The 22,127-nt window shown below is 50.8% G+C and overlaps 5 protein-coding genes across 5 annotated transcripts; 3 read left to right on the plus strand and 2 right to left on the minus strand.

Moving 5' to 3' along the window:
- Positions 1-443: 443 nt before the first annotated feature.
- Positions 444-1,056, minus strand: HRG_11912 (uncharacterized protein; the record flags this gene model as incomplete). The annotated part of the gene is made up of 2 exons (XM_044870382.1): positions 444-702; positions 818-1,056. 2 exons carry the CDS (start codon positions 1,054-1,056, stop codon positions 444-446), a joined length of 498 nt encoding a protein of 165 aa, XP_044714524.1.
- Positions 1,057-2,610: 1,554 nt separating this feature from the next.
- On the plus strand, positions 2,611-3,195 carry HRG_11913 (integrase core domain-containing protein; the record flags this gene model as incomplete). Its single annotated transcript, XM_044870383.1, has 1 exon — positions 2,611-3,195. The coding sequence occupies one exon, from the start codon at positions 2,611-2,613 to the stop codon at positions 3,193-3,195; it is 585 nt and encodes a 194-aa protein (XP_044714525.1).
- Positions 3,196-9,840: 6,645 nt separating this feature from the next.
- Positions 9,841-10,987, plus strand: HRG_11914 (transposase-like protein; the record flags this gene model as incomplete). Its single annotated transcript, XM_044870384.1, has 5 exons — positions 9,841-9,862; positions 9,908-10,053; positions 10,104-10,788; positions 10,850-10,881; positions 10,958-10,987. The coding sequence occupies 5 exons, from the start codon at positions 9,841-9,843 to the stop codon at positions 10,985-10,987; spliced, it is 915 nt and encodes a 304-aa protein (XP_044714526.1).
- A 7,385-nt stretch (positions 10,988-18,372) lies between these two features.
- HRG_11915 (metallo-beta-lactamase superfamily domain-containing protein) lies at positions 18,373-18,960 on the plus strand (the record flags this gene model as incomplete). Its single annotated transcript, XM_044870385.1, has 1 exon — positions 18,373-18,960. The coding sequence occupies one exon, from the start codon at positions 18,373-18,375 to the stop codon at positions 18,958-18,960; it is 588 nt and encodes a 195-aa protein (XP_044714527.1).
- Positions 18,961-19,809: 849 nt separating this feature from the next.
- On the minus strand, positions 19,810-21,212 carry HRG_11916 (reverse transcriptase (RNA-dependent DNA polymerase) domain-containing protein; the record flags this gene model as incomplete). The annotated part of the gene is made up of 4 exons (XM_044870386.1): positions 19,810-19,959; positions 20,602-20,747; positions 20,809-20,959; positions 21,027-21,212. 4 exons carry the CDS (start codon positions 21,210-21,212, stop codon positions 19,810-19,812), a joined length of 633 nt encoding a protein of 210 aa, XP_044714528.1.
- Positions 21,213-22,127: the final 915 nt, after the last annotated feature.

The raw sequence follows: 22,127 nt of genomic DNA on the forward strand, positions 1-22,127 counted from the left end.
AGTGGTCTAGGTAGTAGAAACAACAGTCTGCAGACTTCCCTTCTTGCCTGGTTTCAAGCTGTATTACCTAGAGAGACCTAGAGAACCCACGTGGGCACCGTTCTTGTGTATATAACTGGGACCTTCGTCCAATCGTCCCCTTGACTTGGGCAGTGGTCAAGGCCAATAGACTCTCTATAACCGTCATATGCATGGCATCTCTCATTTCCTCTTAACAATCCGCACATAAGTACCAAGCTATTGAATATTTTGTCTATCTCTCCATCATTCCAAGAAAAGTTATCGCCTTAGTATACTCGGTGGTAAATCAAGCCCATGTCGAGACGCATGGTTTGCGAAGTGTTCTGCGTCTGCAAGAACTGCTTCACAATTTTCCCAGGGGCATAGAAATGCCGTTCGTTTCATTTTGAGATGCTGGCCCCGAATATGTCTTGCCAGGTTACTCAGTCGCCATGTTTTAATCCGTTGGCCCCTTCCATGGCTGCCTTGCCATCGACAAAATGGGCACATTGGTCTTGCACCCTCCGACAAATCCACCATAGACTCACTTGGTTTTCCAGGTGATTCCAGTTCCGGAATATTTTCCTTACCGCCATGTCCATAGGTTCCTTGCGCGCGGTAAGAGCGGAGACGCCTCGTGACCGCTTGTTTGCGGCCTCTTTTCTCTGTCCCACGACAAGGGCTTTCGCGTCGCTTGCAAAGCTGGGCGAGCGCAGATATCAAATCAACGCGTAAAGAGTGCAAAGACTCCGTGTCTGTTAACTCAGCCGCCCGTGAAAAGAGAGATGCAACCTGAGCCCGCTCTGGTAAGTCATACCGGTACTCTTTGTTCGGCGGTGAAATGACATCGGCAGGCCTTATACCCCGGAGTTGTCGGTTAACCTCATCCACATGGACATTGGTGTGAAAGTCTTGAATGGCTTTTTGCAGTAGAGACGCCTTCAAGACCCTGCGCAAGTTGTTAATCTTCTTGCTGTAGCGGTCGTATCGCTTCTGCATTTCGGTGCCTTCGGCGTGTTCTCGGCTGCGGTAGCCCTGGCGTTTCCATTCTAGCATCACACGGTTTCTCTCGGCACGATATTTGGCAAGTTTCTCGTTTTTATGGATTTTCGCAATTTGTTGGACTGTCAGTTCTTTTGGAGCGCCGTCATGGCGGCGAAGGCGGGCGGCTAACTGCACAAGGTCGTGTTGCGGGGCTGTGCTACGGAGGACGATAGGGGACACTGTTGCAAAACTCCCTTTTGGGTCTAGGCTCCCCTGGCCCCGGTCATATGAGTACCTCGGGTTGGTGTGGAAAATGTACCGCGGACTAGCAGCGGGCCCGCACGTTGACGCTCCTTTAGTCCGTTCACTACCCTCCGGAGGCGGCGATGGTCCAGCGCCATGGTCTTTCGCTTCCCAGGGCTCTTCTCAGCTGTCTCGTCGAAAGAGGCCAAGCGGGATGTTGCAATCAGCGACAGGCCATATCAGTTATTCTAGCAGAAGTGCTGTTGGGATGTGCATCTCACTTTTGGCTGGATGATCCATTCGACACGGAGCTGGTCCTGGAGCGGCAGCAAGCTCGTAGTTGTTGTGATGCGCAGCAGTACGCCAGGTAAGGTGCCGATTCAGCCCCTAAAGACACGTACAGCATCAATAGAGAGACCTACAGATTCAAATTGATCAATGGCTCGTCACTCTTAGCAGGCAGAAAATCCTTCACCCTTTGCGCAGTCCCAACACGCAGCGCCAGTACTGTTCCTTGCGCGTAAGCGAAACAGGTATACACTTTTGACGAAATTTAACTTGGGCACATTCATTCCCAGGGCCTTTAATGCCTCGTGTGACGCGGGGACGGGATCGGGTGGGAGGAAATAAAGAACTAAAATTGAAAGAACAGTCTCTGTCAATATTGTTGTACTACGAAAGGAAAATTATCCTAATTCACTGGCGGCACTCTCAGGAGTAATACCTTCCCGAACGAGCAGTATTGATCCTATCCCTGGTTCGGTGGCAGCAGCCCCTGACGCTAGGCCGGTGCGGGCCAAGTGTAGACCCCCCCCACCAGTACTTGGCCGCTTTCTACGAAAATTTTCTCCACTTTCAACTTCCACCAAACGCAATGGCAAGGCCACCTAACCCGATCGATCAATATCGTGACTATGTCAGTTTCCTCTACCTTAACGGTGTTTCGCGAAGCAGAATTAAGTATAAACTTCGGAAGCGTTACCACGTCGACGTCGATCTGAGTACAATCTCCCGCCGAATCGCCAGGTGGGGTCTCCGCGCCAGCAATCCCGTACCAGAGAAACTCCGGAATTGATAGAGGCCACCCGTGATCTGATCTTTCGCGTTGGCCTTAACGAAAAGCAAACCCTAAGTGTTCTACAGAGACGGGGCTGGCAGATCACGAAGCGAGGCCTGAAACGCATCAGGCTTCACCCGGACCGCCGTTAGGTGCGCAGACTCAATAGCGATGAGGAGCGCCTGGCATTGTTGGAAAAAACCGAACAAGCCATCATCGACATAACGCGACGCTCTAATGCCATTTCGGGATACGGCAGAAACCTTCTGCAACCTTATCTCCGTCAGCAAAAGCAGCTCTGGGTACCAAGAGATCCTCTCTTCGAGATGTACAAGATCATGTTCCCGAATGAGGTCGAGCTCAGAAAGAGGATGTTTCGGAGAAAGAAAGGACAGTTTCTTGTCCCAGGCCCGAACTACCAGTGGTGCATTGATGGCCACGAGAAGCTCAGGGTGTACGGATTCGAGATATACGCGGCCATCGACGCCTACTCGCGCAACATTATCTGGTTCTACCTTGGGCACTCTGCCACAACTGCCTTGAGCGTACTGAAGCAGTACCTGGCGGCATGTGACGCCTATGGCTTCCGGCCATGGTACTTGCAAGCGGACAGGGGGAGCGAAACGCCGTTGGTTGCAGCAGCCCATTGGAACTTTGTTTTGACCACAGACGGACGTGTGGAATGGCATGAGCAAGTCTTCCAGCAAGGTAGGAGATTGAAGGATTCGTATAAGGCAGCCCCGAGTACGAAGAACGTCAAGATTGAGAGTTGGTGGGAGCGTATGCTCCATGTCTCCTCTCGGCAGTGGGTAGACTATTTTGGGGAGCTCGCAAGGGACGGGGACTTCGACGGCGACATGCTGGAGGATCAGATTGCCATCTACGCCGTCTTCGAAGATATATTACGTTAAGAGCTCTTCGACTTTGTGGAGGCATGGAATCTTCATCGAATACGCCTTCAAAAGAACCGTCCCCATGTGGTCCACGGCCAGCCCTAGATGAATTACCATTACCCCGACCCGGATAAGGCATGCAATTGGGGCATCCCCATTGATCGCTCAGTTCTACACGAAATGGGGCGACCGTTGGTGGACATTGACATTAGCACGTGCTTGGAGCCCGAGACAAAGGATTGGTGCCACAAGACGCTCCTTAAAATGGGCTACGATCAGGTCGTTCTTGGAAGTCGCCAGGACCCGGATAAATTGCGACCCTTTAAGCGTTTCTATCTTGGTCTCCGGGATAAGATCATTCAGCACATCGAAAGTGGCCGGCAGCCTATACTGGCGTACCGCAAAGCGCCAACTGGGGGCGTTGCTGAATATGTAAGCGCAATATCTGTTTGTGAGTACACTGACCTAAACGTACATAGCAAGCATTACTTGAGCGGGCAAATCGAGCCGAGAAGAAGAGCTTGGAGATGGGCAATCAGCAGAGCAACCATTGGTTGAACTAGGCTTTGAAGACGAGGAAGGAACCGACATTGAAGGAATAAGCGGTGACGAGGAGGAAAGCAACAGTTCAAATGAGGAACCGGAGTAGTCAAGTGCCTTGTGGACGATACCGGCAACCGGTTTCTGTCTGTGGGAATAGTCGAGGCCGAGGGAGTTGGAATCGCTGATCTAAATTCTCTGCCCAGGGTGGTTTTCCATACCCAAGTATGGAAATACCCTTTCCATACTATGGCATGGACAGGGTATGGATATGGATCCATAGTATTTCAATGCTCAGTCAATAATTGGCCAAATTGCGCCACTGACCGGGACCCTACAGCGCCATTGTCCAGGGTCTGAGGGCCTTGAACCCCGCTAATTCCACACAAACACAAATCGCTTTCCCCACCACTTTGCACCAACGCGTCGGACGAATCAGTTGTCGAACTATGGATTCTGCAAGTGTGCTATCCTTCTTCGATGCTGAATCTATTTTGTCGGACTCTACGACATCAAGATCTCGCAATACAAGAGGCAAAGCGGCTATCGCAACGTGGAAGCATGCTCGCGTTGCAGCAGAGGGGGAGAAAGAGTTTAAGGGCCGAAATCGCCTTCTCTATTGCAGCCATTGTCCCCAGACGAACACGTACAGCACTTCAGTTACCACTAACTTTCGAAAACATCTGGAGGGTAAGCACGATATTCGAGTCGTGGAAGATTTGACCCTCTTCAATCGTCCATCTTTGAGGGTTTGAGCAACTCTACCAGCAAGCACGGGACTTGGGCCGCACAACGGAGATTGAGTCGGAGGTCTTCAAACGCTACCTGGACCAAGACAAGATAAACAAAGCCTTAGCTTGGCTGATCGTCGCACGAAACCTTCCTTATCGAATTGTCGAATCCCGCGAATTTCACCTCTTCATTTCGACCTTGAACCCGGTCGCGAAGGACCATCTCCCTTCCGCCCACTCGACTATTCCACGAATTATCGACAATCATTTCCAGTCGGCCAAGGATATCGTGCGAATGAAGCTCCAGTCAGCAAAATCCAAGGTTCACCTCTCGCTTGACATTTGGACGTCCCCCAATCGGCTCCTTCTTCTCGGGTTTGCTCCCACTTTGTTGACCACGCACAAGAAGCACGACGGAAAGCTCTCCTTGCACTTCGGCCTGTGGCGAACCATTCCGGGAGGAGCAATTCGTTACACTTCTTCCCATCTTGCGGGACTTTGGTATTCTGCGACGTCTTGGAAGCATCGTTGGGGATAATTCGAGCACGAATGACACCTCTGCCGGGCAGTGAGCACGTATCTCAAGGAAGAGGGCGTCAAATGGGATCCTGAAGTTCACCGCCTCCGATGCCTAGGCCACGTTATCAACTTGGCAGTTCAAGCTTTCCTGTTCCAGAATTCTATTGACTTGAAAGAGGGCGAAATATGCGAAGACGCAGATGACCTGGCAAAGTTCAAAGGCAGCGCACCGAATTTCGCCGCCTTGGACCACTTGGTAAGCTCCACAACCTGGTTGTCAACATCCGGAGTTCATCAGGACGCAGTGGAGAGTTTATGGAACTCGCTGAAAGGGGCATTCCACTTGACAATCGTACGAGGTGGAATAGCTGGTATCAAATGCTGCATGTTGCCACTCAGCAGGAAACTGCCAGCGCTCTGGACACCTACACCAAGAATCATTTCGAAGATCTTTCTGCGGATTTTCTATTGCCGGAAGATTGGGCCCGGCTCCGAATAATTGAGAAGATCCTTCAACCGTTCGCCCGAGCGACATTAGCAACACAAGGGGATCATGCGACCCTGGACAAAGTGCTCTTCACGATGGACGTCTTGATCCGATGCTTTGATGAAGCCCTGGTACCATGCCTTCCATTCCTCTGATCTCCTTGTGCAAGCGCTGAGATGGTGCAATAGGTCACGTACAAATCAGACACCGAGCTGTCCTTTAGGATCAAACGAGGGTGGGAAGTCTTTGACAAATATTATAGCAAGACAGAAGCATCGCCCTATTATGCAGCTGCCTTGATGCTTCATCCCAGCTATCGCACAACATACATCCAGGCAAATTGGAAGAAGAAGTGGCAAAAACCTGCGTTCAAACAGGTCAAAGACCTTTGGCTCACATACCGAGACACTGTGGATGGCGCCCTCTCGCAACATTTACTAGATGACGATGATGACGAGGACCTTGACGCGTTTGATCGCATTTCAAGGAACCTGCAGAATTGCACTCGACCGTCAAGCCAGGACGAGTACGAAGATTACATTTCATGTGATCCGTACGACATTACGCCGACGACGGCCTTGTCAGGGAGAATGCTTAAAGCATTGGCTCAAGAACGATATCTTGCAAGGGGCCGAGGGTGGTGGCGGGTCCCCAGATTTTGGGTAAAATCCTGGCTCAACTTCTACGCCTGTTTCCTGCAAAAGGAGCAAATTTCTGCTTGGCATCCCCTTGACCGGTCGTCTGTCATTACGTTCACGTTAACTGTTCCTTGATTTTCATTGATTCATGTCGTGTTTGGCACGTTTTGCCGAGACCATATAGGTGAGCTGTTGCGGGATGCGCACGGACCAAGAATGGAAAGGTGTATTGCAATACTTGCAATAAATGTGGGGCGATACTCCAGTATGGATTGCACACCTTTCCATATATGGAAAACCACCCTGTCTCTGCCTGTAAAGTGTAGGCAGTTATGTCACACAACAAGATGCACGGGCAGTATGGACGACTGAGCGGCAATCGGGAAGAAGATCCCCTGTGAATCGGGCAACGAAAGACTCTTGATTTATATCTAATGAAGGAAATCTATCTCTCTTATATACATGAATAGGGAGACTGAGGGCAGCTGCTGCCTGCAGGCAGCAGCTTGACTAGTCGTGACTGCCTATTAGGCAGTAGGCAGCACCGTGAATGAGCATCTGATCTTGACAAGTTACATGTTTCTGTCGCACCAGCCACCAAAGGTGGAGGCGACTGGTAGTATGTATGTGAATTCCGACAACAGTTTCCGGCCCTTCATCCAGGGTAGGAGGCTGACGACTCCACTCCACTAGTCTTGGTACCGTCCAGATTTCATAAACAAGAATATTTTAGTGAAATAATGGCCTCGCCCGCTGGAATGCGGCCAGGAAAACCCCCAGTAATTTTGTCAAGTCTAGTGTCCGACTATTACGTTGTGCGTATCAATGCGTTTGCCAGTGGTATGTACAGTGCCGACTCGCCGTATAACATTGGTGGTGCGGCTGGCAGGCGACTGCTGTCTGTAGAAGTGCGTTTTACTGGTCCTCTGCGGCCCCATACACTGAGGTACATGGCGCAATGTACTGAGGGGCAACCTGCATACCGCACTAACCTGTTTCGTCTAGTCGGAAGCGGTTTTAGGGGTTTTGCAACAGTGACCCCTATAGGCTGCCGTACTGTGCCGAAGCAGATTGACTGGCAATCCACGTCAATGAAGTTCGACATGTTTGAAGGCATGTATCGTTGCTCTCCGCATTGTCAAGCATGAAATACCCAAGCTTTGATCCTAACTCGTATCGGTCTATCACCTTCTTGATGTGTGGACCAATGTTCTCACCGGAATGCGGCCCTATCAGGCGCGGCAGTCCCAGAAGAACATCGCGCTTCTTCCCGTGTCCGTCGACGAAATGACCAACGAGCCCGACGTAATGAAATCCGTTTGAAGCTGTCCATAGATCAAAGCTCAAGTGAACGGAGCTCTTCGATCCTCGTATAAGATTGCATATAGCCTGTCGACGCCCTTCGTACGAATCGCAATCCATGAACGAATTGTGCTGTGATGCTCTGGCTACTAGTAGCTTGCTGACTTGTTCCCCACCATTCGCCAACAGCCATCTGAGCCTCTCGCTCGACGCTTGACGGAAGGTCACGTCTTCGGCTATGACCCAATCTACAAAACGTGCTTTCCATGTCGCTTCGTCAAAGCAGCGTGCAAGATGTAGACCCGGGCCTGACGGACCAGGTACAGAATACGACCTCGAGAAAGCGGATGCTGCAGCCAAAGCGAACGGATTTCTCAAGCCGAAATCATCCTCTCCCTCGCCTAATTCCGTAATTCGATGATGACGAAGCAAATGCCGCGCTGCATGAGATGTCCCAGATGAGACGTACAGAGCTGTCGCATAGCTTCTTCTCAAATGACAGATCCTGCAGAGTCAATAACGAACGCCGGCATGCTCAAGATTCGCACCATATCTGTAGATCCATGATTCTTTGATTTTGGTGCCGACCACCCTGCTATGACGAAATCGCCGCTTTGCGCCAACGAGCCTTTTACCATGGTGCCAAATATTATCCCAGTCGATTGCGAAGTCACACCTCGACGAATCCAGCTCATCGACTGTTGCTTCCGAGGTGACTGGAGTGGCATCTGGATTCTCTCCGGTGAGGTATGAGGCTGATGGGATAGACAGCGCTGGACTACCGCTCCTACTACCTACAAGCCATAACCGTTGAAGCCAAAGAGCGCGTGGCAATTTCACGAAAACGAGAACGCGACAGCTTGAGTCGGCAGAACAAAAAATTTATCCGCTCCATAGTAATGGGCCTACATTAAGGGTGGGTCAGACCGTCTGATCAGACCCAGACCGTCTGAGGTTTTCGGGTGGTCGGTCTGCAATTTCTCAGACCACCTTCAGACCGTCTGACAGACGGTCGGTTTGTTAGCCACACTGATTAGGAGCACTGGGTCTTCGCGACAATTTTACTGGAGGACCCAACCCCTACCTTCGTTCAGTGTTGCTAATAATATGACAATAAAGTAGTATACTGCAGTATATACAATACAATACGCGATTTCTCATATTGTACCAATACAATATGCTCGCCGTCATATTGTGACGATACAATATAGCGCCTTCCATACTGGCAATATATGGCTTGTATTGTTTGTATTGGTTGGTAGTCATTCGCCTTTCCGTTCCCCAATTCGCGCCAATATGATGACGCGTCAAAAAACACGCGTAAATATAAGCATGTTCTATGTATTGTTTTTCGTCTGGCGGACCTCCAGGACGTAAAAGTTTCCTATTGGCGCACGGAAACGCGTAAATGTATGTATAAATCCAGACCTACAGGGTAGCGGCTCGCCGTCCAAACACTGTTTTCCTCCTCAACCGCTTTCCCACCCCAGGACTTACAAGCAATCTCGATGCCTCAACAACGCCTGCCTTTTGTTCAAACATCGCCGCGACGGGATTCGTCAATATCAGACGAATACTCGGAGATTTCCAGCCACGGTTGCATGATCCAGATGAGACCCAAACCACTGAATGCCAATCGTCGCAACCTCGCACGGCCTCCATAAACCCTTCGGCCAAGCCAAGAACATCATGGGTCTTTTCTCATATGCCAGACGAGGACATAGAGACGAAATACTACAATCAGCGGACCGGAAAGAAGAATGGCGCTGCAAACACTGTGACAAAACGTATTGCTGTTCCGGTGGAACTGCGGCCCCAGCCAAGCACCTTACGGATCCTCCTCCTGACGGTCACGGCCTCCCAAAGGCGCGCCACGAACTGCCAAAGTCACGAATATACGAACTATTCTCGAGATAGCTCGTGTTACGGCCAAAGAACATCCCCGAAAACGCCGTCGGCTCAACGATCAATCCGGAGACTCGATCGACCCAGACCAGCTCGAAGCTTTATACGTAAGGTTTATTACGTCCTGTTCTCTCCCATTTAGGCTTGTGGAATGCCCAGAATTCCGAGCATTCTTAGCCTACCTCAACGCCGATATCGATACTTGGCTTCCAGATACACACGAGACCATCAAGAAATGGATTATGCGGCAGTACGAAGGTCAGAAGGAGAAGGTCAAGCAGCGCATCCAGTCAGCAAAGTCAAAAATTCATATCAGCTGCGACCTATGGACTTCCCCCAACTCTTTGGCCATCTTAGGCGTAGTTGCTCATTACGTTGCAGAAGACAGTCAGTTGGAACACCATGTCTTGGCTTTGAAAGACATCGACAGTGAGCACGACGGATATCACCTGGCAAGGGCAATTTTGGAAGTGGTTGATGACTGGGGTTTGCTTCCAACCTTGGATATTTTGTGATGGACAATGCAGGCAATAACGATACAATGATGAGATCTCTTTCCCTTGGTAAGTACGGCGCACTGTTTTTCTGACTGGCCCTAACATTTACAGGCCTTCTACGTCGATATGACATTCGATACGATCCCAAATCTCACCGACTCCGCTGCCAAGGTCACATTATCAACCTTGCCGCCAAAGCTTTCCTCTTCGTTACCGATAATGAGAAGCTCAAAGACGACGAACGTGATGGGCATAATGTGACACTAAAAGAGATCGAGGCGTGGCGGAAAAGGGTCCCCTTGGCAAGCTCCACAACTTCGTGGTTTTCGTCCAAAGTAGTGTTCAGCGTCGCCAAAAGTTTCTGGCCATCAGCCATAATCGCAAGCTTGCGCGAGATAATGACACGAGGTGGAGTTCGTGGTACACCATGCTACGAGCGGCCTTGCATCTTAGAGGCGCAGTCGAGGATATTTCAACAAATGGGTGGAAGGAGATTGTGCCGGAGACGAGCTCTCCCGAGGAGTGGGTCATCCTCGAGAAGATCAAGTCTTTCTTGGAGAAGCTTAAAATGACGACAAAGGCCCTTGAGTCATCGTTTGCAACTCTTGACAATGTTCTCTTGGCTATGGACTTCGTATTGGCGCAATTCGAAGCAGGAAAAGAGGCACATATCGACGATCCGATTATGGCACCAATGTATAACTCGGGCTGGGCGAAGATGGATAAGTACTATTGTCTTACTGACGAATCGCCTGCCTACGTCGCTGCGATTGTGCTTCACCCTTCGCATAAATGGCACTACATACACGAAAACTGGAAGAAGGAGTGGGCTGACTCGTCAAAGAAGCTGATGGAGACACTGTGGGATGATTATAAACCTGTGGAGCCGCCTTCTCTATCTGAGGTTCCGTTGACGACCACGAACGAGTTCTTGAATTGGAGAAACAAGCACCTACAACCAGCACTTATCACAGACGAGTACGAGCGATATTGTAAGTCTGAACGGGTTTATGGGTTCACAAGCGCCTCGCATGGTGGCTGGAGGAAACACAGCAAAGAACTACCCATACCTGAGCAAAATGGCGGTGGATATACTGTCAATTCCCGCAATGTCTGCTGAGCCCGAAAGACTCTTCTCTGGGGCAAAAATAACCATCACAGACCGTCGAAATCGACTTGGGAGTGATGTAATTCAGGCATTGGAGTGCTTGAAGTCATGGTTTGGGATACAGGATTTTCAGGGTGACGATATTTCAGCAACGACGGTTGAATAATGAGGTCACGTGGGATATACGGATATATTGTTTTACTGGCAATATATTTGGTCACTGGCAATACAATACAATATGGACCAATGCCATATTGCGCAATACAATACGCACCTCTTGACAATACAATAATATTGCGAGGGGTCCATATTGCCAATATACGTATTGTTTATATTATTAGCAACACTGCCTTCGTTAGAAACTGGCATCCAGGCATACATGGAAGGTCAAGTGCTGGCTTGAGTGGCTGACCAGGAGCGCTTCCTAGCCTCTAGCTGCACGCCATCCTTGGCCCGGCTGCAGGGGCCACGAAGCAAGCAGCTTCCCATTTGATGATCCATGTCTGCCACCTCTGTCATTGGCATGTAGCGTTGCAGCGACTGGACAGGGGCGCCGCCTGCCATAGGTTCGTCGGCGCGAAAGGGATGGCCTTGTTCGGAATCAGGTGGCAAGATGCCTGACTGCAAGAAATGGGCGATGTGGTCGTCGTTAATACCATGCCTGTTGAGAAGCTCCTGGAGCTGTTTGTTCTCTCCCCCTACTCTCGCAGCCATCTGGATACCGGTAGAGGCCTCAATGCGCTGATGTTCTTATGCTTTAAGTCCCCGCTCGAGGTCCTGGATATACTCTCTCCGTCGGGCACGATCTCCTTTGGTTGCCTCGAACTTGGGCCAATTTGCTCTTGCGCTAGAGCAGAGAACAAGAGATGGGCTCTTCTGATCACACCTTCCTCATTTGGACGCGCCGCAGGCTTACGCTCTGAGAGCTCGATGATGAGCGGGGAAATTCGCCTTTACGTTGCTGCCTAGTTTACATTCTATATGAACCCTTGGTCAGCCCGTCTGAAGAACCTACCTTAGCCTGATACCACAGACCTTCACACAGCAGGGAGCAAGAGCCATCCTGAGCATATCTCTTCTTCGCCGACAATTTTGAGGCGCACCTTATACCCTTGTTTTTGGAAACTCTTTACCCAAATTTTTGGACGTAGTTAATCATGGCTAGCCTCGGACCCGACGCCAAAGAACTCAAGAAAATCCAGAAGCGGATCAGCGACATTATGCGCGATTACACAGCGGAGCAAGCAAACCATCAAAACTTGCTTAATATTATCGAGAACGCTTCAAGCACCAATGTGCAGCTAATGTCCGAAAGCGCCTCGAGTTCAAGGAATCGCAGAGGCCGTCGCCAAGTACCCGATATGAACCAAAGGATTGCGGAGTTAAGACGGCAGCTCTCTGAGAAGGAAGCGGTGATTGGAAGGCTGTGGAATAAATTGGCCGAGTTACAGGAGCGTGAGCGGGAGTTAATGGCGCGGTCCTTACAAGGGGGGGCTTAGTTAAGAGATGTCATTAGATGTTTGAAAGGTAGACTCTATACCTATCTGACTTGTACTAAGCTTTCCGTTTTTTCAAGAAATTCTCGAATTAGCCGAGCCTGAGCGTCATCGACGAGCAGCCCATGTCTCGCAAGATATTCGGTGTAGCGCTTAGAGTTCCGAATTTGAAGCTCAACTTGTTGCGCAAGTACCTGGTTCTCATCTTTTGCGAAAAAGTCGTTAACCACTGTATCCCTACATGCTTCGGATCCGAATAAGCGTTGAAAGGTAGACATGTAGTATATATCCTGGAGGTTAGAGGGGTGGCGTAGAATTTGCATTATGGGCGACACTCGTGGCAGAAATCCTTGATCCTGCACGACTTGGTCCTGTTGTAATCCCCAGTCTTGACAGAGCTGAGAGCAAGCGCTCGAAGTATTTCCCATCTCCATAAGAAGTGTGCAGAACTCTGAAAAGATATCGCCTCGGGGAACACCAGTAAAGACAAGGAAGGTAGCTGGATCGTGCCCGGTAATCCATGGCGGTGGCGTGAACAATTGTAGTGGAATCGTGCCGGTAAACTCCCAGTCAATAATTGCGAGAATGTGGAAGTCGTCATCGATGAGAATGTTACCACATCTTAGATCTGGGTGGGCGAGTATAAATGAAGGGCTAGGCTCCTGTAAGTCGATGCATTTAGGAATTTCCTTCAATAGACTGTCCAAAGCGAACATCTCCATCTTTGCTTGCCTGCAGTCGAGCTCCTGGACGGGTTGCTTGTATGTTTCTGACAGAATATTGCAATGATAATCTGTAAATTGCATTGTAGACGTTAAAACCCATGGGGTGGCCGGCGTTGCGCAGCTTCTTTCGAATTCGTTTGCAGTCATTGAAAGGAAGGGACCAACTATGGGATTCGATTCGCCGTTTGGATTCGGCACCAGCGAACCCGCCGTAGAAAACTCAAGCTTGCGTAACTGCGTTAAAACATTGATGAGATCGATGTACAGATTTCTCCGTTGTGATTGCATAGTATGTATCCAAGTTCTTGTATCAAGCTGACGCCCGGGGATGAATTCCATAATCATAAATGGCGTTAAAGCGCCCGGTACTAACGTATCGTCTTTTCCGTATGCGTAGACGCGAGGGATACGAATCGAAGTGTTGCTTTCGATATATCTGTATAGGTGATTGGGTTACTAGTATTCCATCGAACGGGTAATGATACAGCTTACCGCATCGTCGTCACCTCACTTAGGAGCTTGCTCCATGCATCACGAATCATGGGCACGATTGGTATCCTCAAAACCCAGGTCTTGTCGGTAGATTCAAAGCGAACAAAGAAGCAGATGTTGAAGCTGCCGTTTTTCTGATCAATGACACTACAGGCCCTTTCCCCACCATACTTTGAGGCCACATGACAGACAGCAGCGCTGTCGATGGAGTCGATGAATGTACGAATCTTGGCTTCAATTTGCCGTTCAGTGAGTGGGAAGAAGATTGGAGCTTCTTGTTCGGTCTGAGCGCTGGGGGCCTGATCATTTGTGGAGGCGGGTTCTTGTTCCTTGTCCTGGCCTGTTAGTGTCGATGGCAGATTGTTCGGGGAGTCAAGTCCAGCTGCTGGAAGGCCACGGCAAAGCCCTATTAAACGTGCCGACAGCGACGTCCATTGTGCCTGAAGAAAGCGAAGTGGCATGGATGGCATCCTCGTACTCGGCTGCCTCGGGCAATTGACGAGGTCGTGGCGATTCAAAGTCGACACGAAGTTGCTGGGTAAGGGGCTGTCGACATGTCGGATAAAGGCCGGGCCGAGCCGGCTTGCTGACAAAAGGGGATCGTGGGGGGCCAGCAGGGGGTACGAGAGGACGCGGAGGGATGAGGGGGTACCCGTGCCACGCCCCACTTTATTGTCACTCGCAAGCTCGCAAGCTGTCGAGAAGAAAGGTCCGAACGAAGTGAGGCTTCTAGGTCTCTGTCGTACATCAAGGCTGCCTAGAGGACTTATTCATGAGGTGGCGATATTATTACGCAACGCCGTTGTGGCCTGCTAGGCAACAGCTACTGCGTAATCATGCGACGAACCTTTCATTTGCGTACTAGTTAAAAGGCCACCCAAAAGTGGGTCAAGTGTGGCTTGGTCGCGCGCAAGGTCCGATGCCGCAAAGGTGTGTCCGCGCATTCCTGCCAGCATCGAGGTGCGCGCCAGAGGGCATGTTGAAGCCGCAGTTGAAGCCGCAAAGTCAAGCTGGCCGCGATGCAATATATGTACGTAGGGCATGTTATTGGAGTCGTAGAGAACACACTTCCGCCAATTACTTTGACTGGGTAAAGCTGATCCCTTATCACTCGGGCTCCAGTCACTGCCGTCTTCTGCGCAGCTTCCTTGACTCGTTGCAGCTCGATTTTATCCCTGCAAATAACCTTCACTTGCTCCGTGTTTCGCGAGTTCCTCACTACTGCCGCGCACCTCCAGGTCGCCTGACCTTCCTTTGCTCTGACCTCACTTTCAATGGCTTGCCGGATCGAGCCTACCTGTGCTCGGCCTCTGTCCTGTTCCTCTACTCGCGATGTGTCGATCATGCAGAAAAGCTCGTTCGCATTGGATTCCGCAGTGCTGTCGGACGAGCGCGATTGGACAGTGCTCTGTCGTGGCGACGGCGATGAACGCGCGACCTCAGCGAAAGTTCTGGGCGGGGTAGCCACTGCGCTCACGACGATGGCTTCGAGCTGCTTTTGGACTTGTTTGAGTTGTATTTCGACTCCGCGCTTCAGTTGCTCTGGGACCGCGGCCTGATCGAAGACGGCGAGTACCGCAACATACACGCCTCTGTTGTCCAAGGCAACGCCACCTTCCCTTCGGAATACAACCTTTCTGTCCAGGTACCTGACTGCGAAATCGACGACCGCGGAGCATTGCTCCGGCGCGGCGCTTTATGGGTGCCCAATTGGGAACCACTTCGGACGGCACTGATACAACAGACACACGACTCTCACATTACGGGTCACCCTGGGCGCGACGTTACGCTCAACATTCTTCAACGGAGCTACTTTTGGCCCCAGCAATACCTTATGGTTCGCCAATTCGTACGGAACTGCAATGTTTGCTCACGGTCAAAGTCGTGGCGCCACAGCCCACAGGGTCTCCTACGACCTTTGCCTATTCCGGACAGATTTCACAGCGAATTGTCTGTCGACTTCATGGTTGACCTGCCAGCTAACGGCAAAGGCCCCCGATTTCTGATGGTAATTTGTGATCGGCTGCTCGGCTCTTGTACACTGGAAGCTATGGATTCGATGGAAGCTGAGGCTTGTGCCGAGCGCTTTGTTCAGTGCCACTACAGATTCCACGGCTTTCCAAAGACGATGACATCTGACAGAGGCAGCAACTGGGTTAGCAAATTCTGGCAACGGCTTTGTGAACTCGTGCGCATTGAGCAACGTCTATCCACGGCATACCACCCTCAGACCGATGGCGCTACCGAACGGATGAATCAAGAGGTCCTTGTTTACCACGAATCTTCGTCGCCTACGCCCAGACCGACTGGGCAGGTCTTCTGCCAATGGCCATGCTCGCGATCAACAACCGCGATTCCTCTGTCACGGGTTACAGCCCCTTTTTCCTCACTCACGGGTACCACGCCGAGCCTATCCAACAAAACCAAATCTCATCTCGCTCCAAAACCGACCCCAAGGCCCGTGCCGACCACTTCATTGCCCGCCTACGAGAGGGTCAAGAATTAGCCCAAGCAGCGAAAGCGACGGCACAACAAATCATGGAACACCAGGCGAATAAAGGGCGGCGGCCAAGTCAAAAGTTCGTTGTCGGGGAGAAATCGGGCTCGTGACCACCCTCTTCCTTTTTTTCGGCTTGACGGCCGCCAATTGTGTTTCCAGTGCCTGAATCTGCAATTGAGCTTTTGCTAAAAGGCCATCCTTCTCGTCAAACCCTTTTGTGATCTTCCTGAACAGCAATCTCTTCGTGGGCACGTCGTCGTCTAGCTGGTTGAATTGAACTACCTGAACCTTCAGATCTTGCGAGCGCCTCGGGGTCGACCACGCAATCTGGGATGTGTCTGATTGCCAGTCACTGGTGGGTAAGTGGCTATTGAATGCATTGGCCACATTTTTCGCGTTCCTTTTGCGTCTGTTGCTGTTCTCCAGCAGAAGAGGGCTCAAAAGTGGCTTCGCCATCGACACCGGCCACAAACCCGTCGCTTTCCAGCCACCCTTGATGTTTGACACAGTGAGCGCTTGCTCGCGTGCTTTCTGGTAGCAGGAAAGAAAGTTTTGCTTGCCGACTGGGCTTGAATCGGTCAGGAGGCTGAGAAATCCGACCTGTTTGCGGTAGTAGTGCTTAAGAGCGGAGAAGACAGACAAATCGAGCGGTTGCAGCACATGAGAGGTATGGGGAGGTAAGAAAAGAAGGTGAATCTGATGCTGGTAGCATAGATACATGAAGTCAACCGTCTCGTGACTTCCGTGGCCGTCCAATACTAGCAGTCTTCGCTCCGAAGGGTCGGGTGGCTGGGTTCTTGGAATGAACACCTTTTCGAGCCACTCCACCGCAGTTTGGTCCGAAGTCCAGCCGTTCTTTGTCGCAGTGAATTGCCAGTCACTAAAAGTACTGAGATCTTCTGGGAACCACTGTTGCTGGACCGATTTGCCCTTGAAAATGACGAGTGGAGGAGGAAGGTGCCGGCAGCGGACACGCACTCGATGAACGACGTCCAGACCCGAGAACCAGGCGTCTTCTTTTGTACAGATCGTTTTCAGCACTGCCAACGACCAGGCCATTCTCCCCAAGTCCTTCCATGATGCCTGCTTCATCCATGTTGTACCTGTTCTCCGGCTTAATAGCCAGAATCTCGGAAGGAAGAAATTGTTGAACCAAGGCCGAATTACCTCGGTAGAAGCGCCGTTGACACGCGCAGAGTCTCTGTGATGGCACTTCTGGGTCCGAACTGCAGGATTTCGTCTTAAAAATGCTTGCATCCAGTGTTTTCCGAGCGGTGTGTGGTCTCCTTTGACGGCGAGCATGCGCTGCGCGAACTGCCTGATCTGCGAGTGAGTGGGAGGAAGGCCCAAGGCGTCCTGAATGAGAATCCATTCGGTAAGTTGCTTTTCCTGTGTCTGAGAAAGCCTCTGAAGAGCAGAAAATGCATCCTTTCTGCATTCGTGACCATGCATGCGATTGTAAAGAGTTGCCCTCAGGACGCCCCAATCGCGAGCAGCCTTCTTGGCGGATCCGCCATTGGCGATTGCCTCAAGGGCGCTGTGAATGTCAGACTCTGTATATTTCATCAGTAGTGGCTTGAAGACACATGCGTCAATTTTTAGCAGATTGGATGCGTTTCCGCGGTGAAATTTGCTGTTGAAGTTGACGCAGCCGTTTAGGTTGGGCACCCATCTTGGGTGCCCAAAACAGGGGGGTGCCCATTTCTATGTGCAGGGACTTATGTCGCGAAGACCGTTGCGCCACGCAGGCAAAAGCGGAATGCACACTCCAACAAGTGCGCTGCAATCAACACATATCTGACCCCGCCTTCCCGACATTGTCGGAAAACGCGGTTGTCAGATATGTGTCAATTACAACGCACCTGTCGAACGAGCGTTCCACTTTTGTCGGGAAGGCGGGGTATGTGTTGATTGCAGCGCACTTGTTGGAGTGTGCATTCCGCTTTTGCCTGCGTGGCGCAACGGTCTTCGCGACATCCTATGGGTATCTACTCCGTACGCTGACGGGATTCGAACCACGGGGCCTACTCGAGTGTGTCGCGCGCGCAGTCTAACCGGAAGTTGCAGGGGTGGTGTGCCATCCCCTCCCGGGCTCATACCTGTTGCGAAGACAGTACGCCACTCAGGCAAAAGTGGAATGCACTCCAACAAGTGCCCTGCAAGTAACGTATATATCTGGCGACGTGTGTACCTTCCGACCAACAAGTGTTCCCCTCGACAGACTTCTTCTCAACAGTTGTACATCCAATTGCAAAATGTTTTCAGCACCGCAGAATTCAACCTTCTCAAAGATTCAAGACGAAATAAATCGAGGTGCTGTTTCAAGTATTGTGGCCAATGTTTGTCCAAATGGTACGACCTTCCATGTTCTTGAGGTTGGTTGGCTAGAGTGCGATGAGGGCTTCGTGGTTCGCGGAGGCAATTGCAGTACCAAGAGTACAGAGGGCCGTCCGTTCATCAACAAACGACGTGAGCTTCCAATGTACTGTATCTTAATTGACCATCCACATGTCGGTCTGATTCTCTGGGAAACTGGCCCCGGAAAGGACTATCCCACGGTATGGGGGCCTGCTCTGTCTGATGTTTTCGCTCGCGTGAGATACGAGCCGCGACATGAGCTTCGTGCAGCGATCGAGACAACAGGACACGACATCAAAGATATCAAGAAAGTCATTATAGGACACTTACATCTGGATCATGCCGGTGGTCTCGATGAGTTTTTTGACAGAACAGATGTTGAGATATGGGTGCATGACAAAGAGCTACGATCTGCATTTTGGTCCGTTGCAACCGGTGCTGACGACGGCGTCTACTCGGAACACTACCTCAAGCTCTCACTGTAGGTTGCTTTGCTGTACAAACCATCTACAATGTCACAATGAACTAACGATATTTCGCTCCCTCCCTTCTCAGTAACTGGAAAACGTTTGACGAGCAGACTTTTGCCTTTTGTCAAGGCATCACATTACACCACATACCAGGACACACGGATGGCCTTATCGGGATGCAAGTAAACATGGTCAATACAGGGACGTTCATCTTCATTAGCGACCACTGTCATGTTATTGAGAATGTAAGCACTTTTGACCATACCTGTATGATTCGTTCGCGTCTAACGGAGGGTAATATTCAGTGGAGAGAGGGTATTCCCCAAGGTTGGCTAGCAAGGATCACCCAGCTTGGTTTCGAAGCACTCAGAGACTGAAGCAGTTGGAAAGAATTACCAAAGGCCAAATTATTCCAGGTCATGACAAGGACTCCTTTCTTGCTCTCCAGAACCAGGCAAAAGTATTTACCTAAATATCCATTTGTCTTCCGTCTGGCCATTAACGTAAATGTCTCGCGAAGAGAGTAGGGCAAGGGGCATAATGTTTTTAGGATGCATGTGTTCTCTTTTTATTTTCCCTCCCTGTCTGCTGTACCATTCTCCCATTTATGCCCTTTGCCCTCTCTTCTTCAGTCTTCCATCTCCTTCCTTGCTGACTTACTAATGCATAGGTACCCTCTCTCCGCGTCAGCTTGCCACGTCATCCCAGTTTCATCCTGTCTCATCCCTACACCTTCAGCTAGCTATCAGGCTTCAGGATCAAGTCTTAGACCCTTCTTCTCGACACACCCCCTTAGCTGTTGCCTATCCCTAGCAGAGGAACAGATACAACCAGACTTGCAAGGGCAACCTCAGTTGAGCCGGGCTAGTGTTCGTGTAGGTCGTGAGACGGCCTCATTCGGTGTTCCCTACAGTCCTTGATCTTGTCCTTCAGCGCCTCCAGCCTAGCCTCCAGTCTCAACCTTTCACCAATCTCTTCAAGCCCAATCAGCCGAAGGAATTCCGCTAGCTTCTGCTTTGGGAGAGCTTTTGTCAACCCATCGGCTCGCATTTCAGCTGTTGGAACCCAACGAGGGCGTATTCTGCTTCCTTGCACTTCCTGACGTAGCCAGTGTTGGTGTATATCAACATGCCGTAGCCTGGTTGACAACTTCGGACTTCCTTCTTCTAGGAGCCTTATAGTCTGCGTGTTATCGCACTCGACTACCAACGGCGACGGGATTTGTAGTTGCAAAGAACGGAGCAGTCTGCTGAGGAAGATGGCTTCCTTTGATGCTTCTGAAAGAGCGAGCAGCTCTGCCTCTGTGCTTGATGTAGCCACAGTAGCTTGCTTTGATGCTCTCCATGCGACAGAGCCTCCAAACAGGGTCATGACATATCCCTGGGAGCTCTTCCTGTCGACTGAATTGTCTGCAAAAGATGAATCACTTGAACAGAGGAAAATCTCTGCTGCAGCCGGCTTTCTGCTGCCCCTTTTTGTGCTTCCGGTACTTCCGAGGCGTAGACCATATGATCGTGTGGCATAGAGGTATAGGATCACTCTGTCTGCTGCCTTCTGATGTGTCGGGCCTGGATTCTGATTGAAGCGGGCTAGTCGGGAGACTGCAAAAGCGATATCTGGTCTTGTTGAAATTGCTGAGAATAAGAGAGATCCGACCTTCTGAAGGTAGCTATGCTTGTCTTGGTCTCTTGCTTGGATCGGTTCTGAAAGGAGCTCTTCGTTGGTGGCCATCAGGGTGCTAGGAAGCTTTATGCCTAGTTTGTCAGGAACATACTTATGCGCAATCTTGTCGATATAGGCATCTTGCGTCAGCCAAATCGTCCGACTAGGTCGGTGCCTGAGATACGGATCCCTAAGAACCACTTAGGTTCCCTAGTATGCTCATCTTGTATCGTTGCTGCAGGCCGGATTTAGCTTCCGTAGCGACTTGCTGATCCCTTTTTCGATAGGCCCAGATGATGTCGTCGACATAGAAGAAGACAATGACGGCTCCTTTCATCATGACGCATGGTTCCTGAGGACTGTCTTGAAGCCTAGCTTCTCGAGGATGCGGTGAGATGCTGTTGCCAAAGAAGGGGAACGGCGAAGTCCATAGAGGGCTTTTCGTAGCCGTAGAACTTTACCCTCCTCTCAAAGCCAGGTGGCATCTTCATAAAGACAACTTCTTCTTCCTCAAGAGGGCAGTTTACAAATGCGTTGATCGCGTCCATCTGGTCAAGCTCAAGGTCGTATTCAGCTGCTAGAGCCATCAGGGTCCGGAATGACATCCCTGCTAACGTTGTGGCTCTAGTCGGAAGGTCTCCTTTTTCTTGCTGGTTCCCACAGACAGGGTTGAAAGCCACTCCACTCAATCCACTGGCTGCTCGAGTGGAGTGGGTAGATCATAATCCACTGAGTATCTCAGTATAGTGGATCCACTGGGAGCTATCGTGGATTAGGTGGATTGGGTGGATTGGCAAGTGCCTCCATTCGTGATGGTGAAGCTATTCCCGAAGTTCTTGCCACCCTACGGCCCATACCTCCCCCATCCAAGTTCCAAGCGAGGCTATCTCCAATTGGCTTCTATCTCGTCCTGAACGCTCGCCGCCTGGGTAAGCCACTTTGTTGCCCACCCCTCAAGCTGTTCATCTGACATCTGAGCCAATTCGACATTGACTTTCTCTTCGTCCATCGATATAAAGCAGGGATCTAAATCATGAATAATACCAGCCCTTAACCATGAACGCAATACCTGGCACATCCCGATAATCCGGGCTTCAAGTTGGTGGCGCAAGGGGTTCACCATCCGACCCGCTGCCGAGAAAAGACGCTCACACTTCCTTGTCGAAGCGCTTGATAAAGTCGTTCGCGATTGCTTGTTCTCGGGGGTCGTGTAGATCAAGGTTGAAGGATTCCGCGAGTCCGCTGCCCCGTAGGCCTCCTGTTCTTGGAATCTGCCTTCTTTCGGCAGTTCCTTTGGTCCTACCAGGCGGAGCGCGAATCCGTGGTCGTTGAACAGATGGTTGTACGCGTTGTGGATGCCATCAGCTTCGAAATGACGTGGATGCAGTGTGTTCTTGCGAATGCACGCTTGGCAGATCCATCTGCGGTCGTCTTCCTTTTGGATGTCATATCCAAATTGCCAGGCCAACAACGCGTTTCTCTGGCTCGCTCAGAGAACGCCCAGCCAGGGAAATGCCTCC

This window comes from Hirsutella rhossiliensis (genome assembly GCF_020360975.1).
Source record: "Hirsutella rhossiliensis strain HR02 chromosome Unknown scaffold00027, whole genome shotgun sequence".
NCBI classification, from domain to species: Eukaryota; Fungi; Ascomycota; class Sordariomycetes; order Hypocreales; family Ophiocordycipitaceae; genus Hirsutella; species Hirsutella rhossiliensis.